This window comes from Saccostrea cucullata, unplaced genomic scaffold, assembly GCF_032062105.1.
Source record: "Saccostrea cucullata isolate Sc308-1 unplaced genomic scaffold, CSIRO_AGI_Scuc_v1 ctg1382, whole genome shotgun sequence".
Lineage (NCBI taxonomy): Eukaryota > Metazoa > Mollusca > Bivalvia > Ostreida > Ostreidae > Saccostrea > Saccostrea cuccullata.
This window is the reverse complement of record NW_026931734.1, coordinates 187269-197186: the sequence shown is the minus strand read 5'-3', so window position 1 is coordinate 197186 and position 9918 is coordinate 187269. Positions and strand designations below refer to the sequence as shown.

Below are 9918 nucleotides of genomic sequence, written 5' to 3'. Positions count from 1 at the left end.
GGAAATAAAGTACATTTACAATTGGTAATTTTATCTCGGACAAAGACATTGAAAATGTAAATATTCATATTTGTTGACAATTCGACATGGATATGGTGAGCATAGTAAAATGTAGAATTTTCTTTCCCTATTTTTTTTTAGCTTTTATTTGACAAAGAAAATAATAATGTTAAAGATATCTTCCAAAGACAACAAGATGGATGATGGGTAAAATCGAGTCTTTGTGAAATTCATCGATGCGTCAGTACGATATATCGAATGTAGGAAAAGTACACGCTGCCATTGACATGAATTTCAATTATTTTCAAAAGACTTTAAGTTGATTAATAAACACGGAGCAAACGCAGATTAAAACATTGTTGCTTAATGAAAGAAAAAAAATTGCTCAATCATTGCATTTAAAAAGTTAGCAGTGTGAAGAAATCGAGAGTATTTGTTGCAGCATGGAAATATCGAAAATTACTATTATGCAAGAGGTTGGTGTTCGTTATGCTACGGATTTGTATTGTTTGAAGGGACTTCTGAGATTGAATACTGTTTGCTCTCTCCAGATATTTCATCTTTGGTTTTTAATTAAATTAACTACATCTCAAAAATAAAAATGTCAGTTTAAAATATTTTTTTCTATAAAATAATCTCCATATTAAACATTTTCTGTTTATAACAGTTTTCACTTCTTTTAGTTTCGTTAAAGGTCAAATGCAAAGTGTTTGAGAACCCTTGTAGTAAAACAATGCGATTTGTCCCTGGAAAAGGAAATTAAAAGATTTTTTCAAGTACTTTATCTTTCATGTGTTGTAAACCTTTCATACAAGTTTACATTATCAAGTTAGAAGATTTCAATCGATTCTAATTACTGGATAATTTATCAATTTATGTCAGTTGCTGAATGTTATTTCTAAGAACTATTTATATTGATGCCGTAGCAAAAAAATCGTGTTATTGACTAATAATGAATTAAGAATGAAACAACCCAGGAAATTAATCCGAATGCTTGATTTAATTTATACAAAACAAACATTTAAAGTACAGACCAGACAGGCCTATTGATATATTAAGTAGGCTGGGGTGATTGATTAACAAGCTTACCTATGGTTAAGACATTATCTTAAGTCAAAGGTTTGTACTTTGTCTATACATACAACAATTTCACACACGTCTTTGATTTTCATTAAAGTTTAAAATTAGCAAAGAATATTCATTTCATCATAATTGTGTTCTAAAGATACTATGAGAGATTATCTTATTCAGCGGTATAGTCGGCGCTGCGGTTAAATGATTGGTTCCCCGGATGTTATAGAGAGATAATGGCAAGGTCCATGATTTGCTTTACATCCCTGAAGATGGGTCTCACCGAAATGCATCATTTGATGTGCAAGTTGGCACCATGCTTTAAAGATTCATTGAAAGTCTCAATGAAAAAAATGGTTTGAGTCGGACAATTTTAGTCAATCGGACAGGAGAGGGCCACCAAACATTCTTTTTAAAAAAAATTGCCTGATTTGTTAAAATACTGACTTGATGTGTGATGCTTGCAAATCTACATGTAGCATTAATGCCAGTGGCAGAAAACATTGATATTGAAGATAAATCTCAGATTTAACAAATAAAGACTTATTCATGCATATTCTAATTCTTTTATCTTTATTAAAACTTCTAATAAACCACTTTGAAGAATGCGGGTAGCTTCCTGGAATAGCACAAAATTATTCATGAAGGAGAAATATCCGCATTCAACAGAATATTTTATCACCTTTTTAGCATTTAAAATAATCAATTAACTTTCTAAAGCAGTTTCAAAAATATCAGAGGACCAACAATAACTTATATACTTTGTTTTTCACAAGGCTAGCTCCCTCTATCTTTCCTTCAAATAAAAAAACCAAAACTCTTTAAAATCAGATCTTATGTTAATTTACATTCAAAAATAATGTTTTTACAGGATTTGTTGGGTGTTATCGGTTCAAAAACAATATGGATAAGTTCTCTAATTATACAGAACAGACAAAATTTCCGAACAATAGTGAAAAAGCAGCATTTTCACTCACCCACAGATGCATACAGTTATGTCTGTCACAGCACTTGAACTATGCAGGATTTAGGGTAAAGTATAAATGGATTTATACAGTCAACGTTTTCAAGTTCGAAGGTGATAATACGTAAATATTTTTATAGCATATCAACAAATGAAAAAACATTTTAATTAGGCTATTTGAATGAGACGCTGTCATTATTTTTAGGAACATTTTCGATGTTATTGTGGAGACACCTACAACCAGACATTTGCTGTTGATCAGGAGATCTGCAACTGTGGGGAAACTGTGTGTCCAGGTTTAATGAGGATTTACAATACAGGTATCCTTTGAATGTAAAATATGCTTGTATGAACACAAAAAAACATCTGCCCATTGTAGTGCACACTCTTTTTCATTTCTTTAGAGTTGTAAGTTTATGTATTCAAAAAGTAAAACTGTACATAAAGTAATTTTTTGACTTCAAATGATATAATAGTTTTCCTCTTCAAGATTATGACATGAAACCTTTACTTTCCGTTCCGGGAAACAATTCCAACATCTTTGAAGTCTGGGAAACAGACACAGCTGGGAAATTTAATGGTATATTTTTGGATGATATCATGAGAAACCCTGCTATTGACTGGTGGAACGAGGGGAGACTTTATCATACGCCAGAATATGTATGTTTGTAATGCTAAATATTGATATGTAAAATTATCGCTTCCACCGTTATAATTTCAAAAATTGTTCTAAAGTTTATCTAAATGATGATTGCTTTATCCGAAGGTGACATTATTTACAATGAACAAGTATGGACAACGACTCTTTTCAATGGATTTCTTTACCAATGGGTCTAAAGCAGACTTAAAGAGCTGGATGAAACCTATCAATATACTAAGTAGTGAATGGATAAATTCAGTCAATGATATATTTATCGGGTAAGGTTTCATATATATTGTTTATATTGTTGGATTTCCCAAATTAAATCATTCTTTATTCTTGATTTGATTTATTTAGTTCGGAAATCTTTCGAATGTACATTTATATATCTGTATATGACCACTCAATGAATAAAATGTTTTAATGGTTGCAGACGGGATATTCTTACAATTCATAACGAGATGCATTCGGTCCTGTTCTTACACGGAGATCTGCTGAAGTTTGGATCAAGCTCAAGGGTCACTGTTTTCACTCCAAATAAACAGCCACAGTCAGGTTTATAAGGATTTATCTTCTTTACATGTAGATTCAGAGTTATATCTTCACAATAAACACGATAAACAATTGCGGAAACATATATACTTACAAATAAATGCACAAACAGATATTTTTTAAGAACTTTATTATTTTTATTAACATTAAAAGCTAATTAAAGAAAACAAGCATCACATATTTGCACATTATGCAAACGATTTATGATTCACAAAAATCTTCACCACGCTTACACAAAAAAAGTGAAAATAACAAGCAGACCCCCCCTTTTTTTTTTTACCTGGAAATTGCTATTGTAACATTATTAACCGTAGATTTATTTTCGTGATATGTATAATGTACGAAAACCATTCAAAAAGTTCGTAGACTCTTGCCATTATCTTTTTAAGGTCATATTATAACCAAATTTATTTTACACATTTAAACATTAAACTCATAAAATATATAATATATAAAAGTATTTTTGGGTGATTAAGACTTTGAATCAGACAGTGAATGGTCTGCAAAAAAAACAGATTATAGTTTTAAAATCTTGTCAAAAGAGTAACGTCATGAAACGTGATGTGCGGTCCATTGCTGTGGAGCTTTTGAAAGCAAAGTTACGCTGTACAGTAATGAATTTGGAAACATATTTCAAGTGTTATGGATGTGATTTTATGATTAATGAAGACGCAATTTTGAGAAATTTACTCGACGTTCTTTTGAAGTTTTTTTTTTGTTTTTGTTTTTATATACTGTGCTCTGTGGTGACAAAAACATGAGTACCATTTAATCAAATGTAATGAAACTTCCCACTTTGACAAAATAAATGATTTTTCGTATGATAATGAATTCATAAAAAAATTGTAAAAACTTGTGAAAATAATATTATGAGAAGGGACATTGTCTATGTATTCTTAAATGACCCGCGTATATAATCAGCTCGTGTATCGAGGGTAAATGAAATGGGAGAAAATATACTCCCTTACCAAAATATTGACCTTCTGGCAACATCTTCTGGCTTTATTGCCGCAATATTGCAGCAACATTCTGGCAATACATTGTCGCAATATTGCGGCTATATCGTTTTTCGTATGTAAATTAGTTTTGCGGCAATATTGCCAAAAGGGGTTGCGGCAATATTGCTGCAAATCATGACCAAAATATTGATCTTCTGGCAACATCTTCCGGCATTATTGCCGCAATATTGCGGCTATATCGTTTTTCGTATGTTAATTAGTTTTGCGGCAATATTGCCAGAAATGGGTTGCAGCAATATTGCTGCAAATCATGACCAAAATATTGATCTTCTGGCAACATCTTCCGGCATTATTGCCGCAATATTGTGGCAATATCGTTTTTCGTATGTAAATTAGATATAAATTGATATTTAATAGAAATAATGATCTATCAATCTAACAATTAACAAACTGTGCTGAGGAACATAAGAATCAAGAGCATAATAAGCTACAGAGTCAGTAAGAAATAGCTACTTAAGAAGGATATGGAGATAACGAACAGTATTCAGTCTCAACGTCCATTAAACAATATACAAAATAAGAGCAGAGCAAACACGGACCTCTGAAACATCAGAGGTGGGATCAGGTGCCATGGAGGAGTGAGCATCCCCTGCCGACCGGTCACACCCGCCGTGTGCTCGTTGTCATGATCAGGAAATAACGGAAAAAATCCGTCGTCAATTCAGTGTATAAATAATGGACTAACAATTGGTATGAAAAACGTCAGTCAGCATATGACTCAATGATAAATTGTATTTGCTGACAAAGTCATTGTATCGACCATAGAATTTACGAAATGATGACATTAAACGAGACTGTTGATATTCTTGTTTCATCAACTTGCTTGTCAATAATTTACCTCGTTTAAGAAATTGTTCATACGTAGAGCACGCTCTTGCGTATCGAATCAACTGAGATATATATACTCCGTATGCAGGTGATGAAGGTATATTGCTGCATAAGTAAGGGAAGTTGACGATAGAAAACTTAAAGTCATCACGTTTATCATATAGCTTGGTTGTTAGATTACCATTAGTGTCTTTTTCAAGTAAAATATACAAGTATGAAGCAGAAGTGTCGGACTCTGTGGTATCTTTTATCTCAAGTTCACCAGGATATATCGTATCGACGTAGGAATGGAAATTATCATTATTAATTGACAATACGTCGTCGATATATCTAAATGTCGAGTTGAAGGCCACAGCAAGTGTTTTCTTCTTTTCACGCATAAGATTTTATTAAGCTTATGCTATTCTTTGATAAGATAGAAAAATTTTGTTGAAAAAAGATGTGTTTTGAACTTTATGCCCCCAATGGCAACAAAGTTTGGAAAACCATTTTTAGCATGTAGGACACAGTCAAAGTCACAAGGTCATTGATCTTGGTGTCATTTGAAAGTACTTATAATCAATTAGTGGAATATGCATACTAAATATGAAGTCTCTATCTCTTATGGTTCAAAATTTATGGTGGGGTTTTATAAAGGCTATTTTTAGCATATAGCTCAAAAAAAAGGTCACAAGGTTATTGACCTTGGTGTCATTAGAAAGAGCATAAATAGTGGAGAATGGATACTAAATATGAGGCTGCCATCTTTCATGGTTCAAAAGTTATGTCGAAGGTTCGAAAAATCTATTTTAAGCATATGGCTCACAGCAAAGGTTACAAGGTCAAAGACCTTGGTGTCATTTTAAACACCCTAATTAGTTGAGTATGCATATACTAAGTATATAGTCTCTATTTCTCCTGGTTCTTAATTTATTGCAAATATTCAATAAAAACTATTTTTAGCATATAGGTCAGTTAAGGTCACCAGGTCATTGACCTTGGTGTAATTTGAAAGGACTTAATAAGTGGAGTATGCATACCAAATATGAAGTCTTTATATCTCATTGGTTCAAAAGTTATCACATCTGGCAAAGGTTAAAGTTTACAAACAGATTGGACAAAAACAATATGCGCCCTAATCTATCAATCCGGGCACATAAAAAATGTGTGTATAAAAAATATTAATATGCCACTGTAAAAATGTCCAGCAACTCTGCATTAATTTTCAAATATCCTTATAATTAGCTGACCATTACATATTCCCTAAAGACAATCAGTATAATGTATAATACATAGCTTGTTTGTAATTTCCAACATATATATAGAATCATTATTTTCTTGCAGGTATTCAAATTTATGCAATAAATTAATCATATATGTGCATGCATTTAATTGATAACATGCATTCATCTTCTCCTGCAACAATGGTATATATAGACATACAAGTATACATGCATCACAAGCACTAGTTGAAATGCATAAAATTTTTCCTATTTTAACTCCATAAAATCATTCATCTAGAAAAGAATATGGTTTTGACTTACCAAGTCTGATATATATATACCATGAAAACAGATTAGACATTCCTGATAATTCTTTCAAAAGGCCATGCCATGGAAACTGCTGAAATTCTTTTTTTCTGGCTATTCCACATTATTCAGTCTTACTAGTCATCATGTCTAATCCTATTGTACACAAGTAACAACTCCAATTAACTTGATACCATTCAATAATGAAGCAAAACATGCTTGCCTTTGAATTCCCTCCATTTTATTTAAAAAGAGGAAGTAAATGACTGAGCATGCTCACAAATGCCTATTGGGTAATCCTAGATCTTCTGGCGACATTTTGGCAATACTGCCAGAAAGTTTTTTTTTCTGGCAGTATTGCCAGAATGTCACCAGAAGTTGTTGCCGCTAGCGGTGATATTTCACTAACCCAAAAAGCTTGTTTCTGGTGACAAAAATGTGTTGCTGCAATGTTGCCGCAATATAGCGGCAATATTGCTGCAATAATTTTACTTTGGTAAGGGCTATTATATACCCGGTATTTATTTATGATGGTTTTAATGATTTGGTCTGTGTAATGTATAAAACATTGAAAACACCACTAATACCTGATTTTGTTTCAGTCTTTACTTCTGTATACTGGGGGATTCGGATAATGGAGGACATAGATAATAAGAACATCTGCCGGACCGAATGCACCGTGCAGACTGGTTTCATCTTCAAAAACGATGTACAGGTTACAATAATTATTTCCTTATTCTTAATGAAGATCTATAAGGTTTAAACATGTATTGGAGGAGCGAAAGAAACTTTACATCGTTAGTTTTTTTCTCATCAGTTAAAAAAATTGCTATTCTTTTTGAATAGATGAGATAAAGGTGTATAATAAAAATATTAACAAAGTTTTACACACTCATAGCACTTTTTATTTTGACTTATAAACTTAAAATGTCAAAACGTTAATTAGGATATTAAAATTTTAAAATGAACACAAAAATAGGTATCATTGACGTCTTTTCTTCACACTTTTTTTTCATTCCTTTCCGTAATCTGTTACATTTCTAATATGCACGTTTAAAATTTTGTAGACCCCAGCTAATGTTTAATCATCTAGTTTCGAGCTATTTAAATTTTTTTAACTACATAAACTTTCCACATGGCATTTGTTTTTCTACTTGCACATATTTGTTCCTAGCATCTGTCTATCTATTGGTCTAGTTGAATGTAATTAGTTGTAAATATTTCGAAAGTTAGTCGGACGTTTTATCAGGTTTTCATTTTTTAAACATTTTTCAACGGTGGTAACAAAGTGAAGGTTGGATTCTACAAATTTTCACAACACTTACTCTTGAATTCTATTTGAAATATGCAAATAAAAAATAACATTTGGACAAAGCTCAAATAATTATGATGCTTCAACTCAAAACCAGACGCTTTATAGCAAAGTTGCAGTAAAAATTATAAAAAAGCACCATGTGAGAGGTTTTTAAAAAATGGTGGACGATCTGCACCTGGGAGTCAAAAAGTAACAAATTAATGACGTAGCTGTTATCATTCTTGCTGTGCAGCGATAGGACATCTTTTTAAAAAAATATTTGGCTGCCCTCTCCCGACTGACTGGCTAAAAGTGGCCCTCACTAAAAATTTCTTTCACATTCCAGGACACGATATTTTATATTCCTCTTTTATTCCTGTGTAGTAATATGTTGAAATTTTCTGGAAAAAAATCTTCCCACCTACCTACCGACCAATTGATTTTTCTTAGAGTCGGTAGAGAGCAAGCAAACCTTATTTTAAAGATGGTCTACACGAATTCCTGCGTTCTTTGTGGTTTTCTTTATAATTTTCAGAAATTCAAACGTGATGACTTTAACTTTTCTATCGTCAACTTCCCTTACTTATGCAGCAATATACATGTACCTTCATCACCTGTATACGGAGTTTATATATCTCAGTTGATTCGATGATTATTGGCAAGAGCATGCTCTATGTACGTCTATGTACGACAATTTTCTAAAACGAGGTAAATAATAGACAAAGAAGTTGATGAAACAAGAATATCCGCAGTCTCATTTAAAGTCATCATTTCGTAAGTTCTATGGTCAATACAATGACATTGTCAGCAAATACAATTTATCATTGAGTCAAATGCCGACTGACGGTTTTCATTCTTATTATTTGTCTATGATTTATACACGGAATTAACGACGGATTTTTCCTTTATTTCCCACCTCTTATGTTTTGGAGGTCCGTGTTTGCTCTGCTCCAATTTCACCTTGAATACTTTTCGTTATCTCAATAATGTTATATGTTTCATATAGCTTTCTGGAATTCTAAGACAAATAATAAAATTGATAAGGGCGTGTTAATTGATGATCAATTTATCAAAAAAAAAAATGTGACTTTTGGATTAAATATCATATTTGATAACGAAGATGAATATCAGGGTTCGTCTTCCAATAGTTTCTGCGTTAAATAAATTTCTTGGGAAAAATTTTTTTGAAAAATCTCTGAATTTTAAATTTTACAGGTTTATCCATATGTACATGTAAAGAGGAATAATGGTCTGTTTTTTGACTAAATGAATTATTCAAGGTCCATTGTCTTTCGTGTCTTTTATTTTGAGATGTTAGGGATTTAAAAATATTATTTTTCCCTGTTTATAATTGTAATAGCAATGTTAAACCGAGTGAGAAGTATAGAAGGAACAGTTTTTTTTTGTCGCATATGATTTTATCTAATTTTCTGCTTCTAAAACTTAATTACAACAGAACAGTAAGGTTACTTGACATTTTATAAACAATCAAAAATTGAAAGCAATTTTCTGATATAACCGAAATTATTTATTTTTTGACTAATATTTAAAAATATACTGACTCGCAAAAGAAACGCAACACCCTAGTTTAGGTGGAATTCTACTACGATTATTGGCTACTTCAAAGGAAAGCCGCGAAAATTATTCTCCAATAAATCACGATCGTCATCAAAAAATTATCAGATAAGAAACACGTATAAAACCTGTGCAGTTGAAATGTACATTTGACTTAGGAATGAAATACGTATTTAAACCACATTGATGTGTCGTCTTTTGCAATTTAAACACTGTATATTGCAGAAAGTAGCTGATGAATGTAGGTTTCTAAGGCCAAGCGGGGCTGTTTCCCGAACCTCCTACGCCATATTTAAACTCTGTGATCTTGGTAATAAAGTGGTAAAATAGGAAACTGATTTTGTTATTGTATATTCAAAAAGATTAATCTTTTTAAGCTACAAACAATAAAAGGCTAATTTTAATGCAGCGAAAGCTCAAATTGTCTGCACTCTATACACAGGTAAACAAAAAAATTTACACTCTGG

The 9918-nt window shown here is 32.0% G+C and overlaps 1 protein-coding gene across 1 annotated transcript; it reads left to right on the top strand.

Annotated features, from left to right (window-relative positions):
* Positions 1 to 2516: 2516 nt before the first annotated feature.
* LOC134233388 (uncharacterized) lies at positions 2517 to 7345 on the top strand. The gene is made up of 4 exons (XM_062715349.1): positions 2517 to 2695; positions 2802 to 2953; positions 3109 to 3230; positions 7185 to 7345. The coding sequence occupies exons 1-4, from the start codon at positions 2534 to 2536 to the stop codon at positions 7343 to 7345; spliced, it is 597 nt and encodes a 198-aa protein (XP_062571333.1). The 5' UTR covers positions 2517 to 2533.
* Positions 7346 to 9918: the final 2573 nt, after the last annotated feature.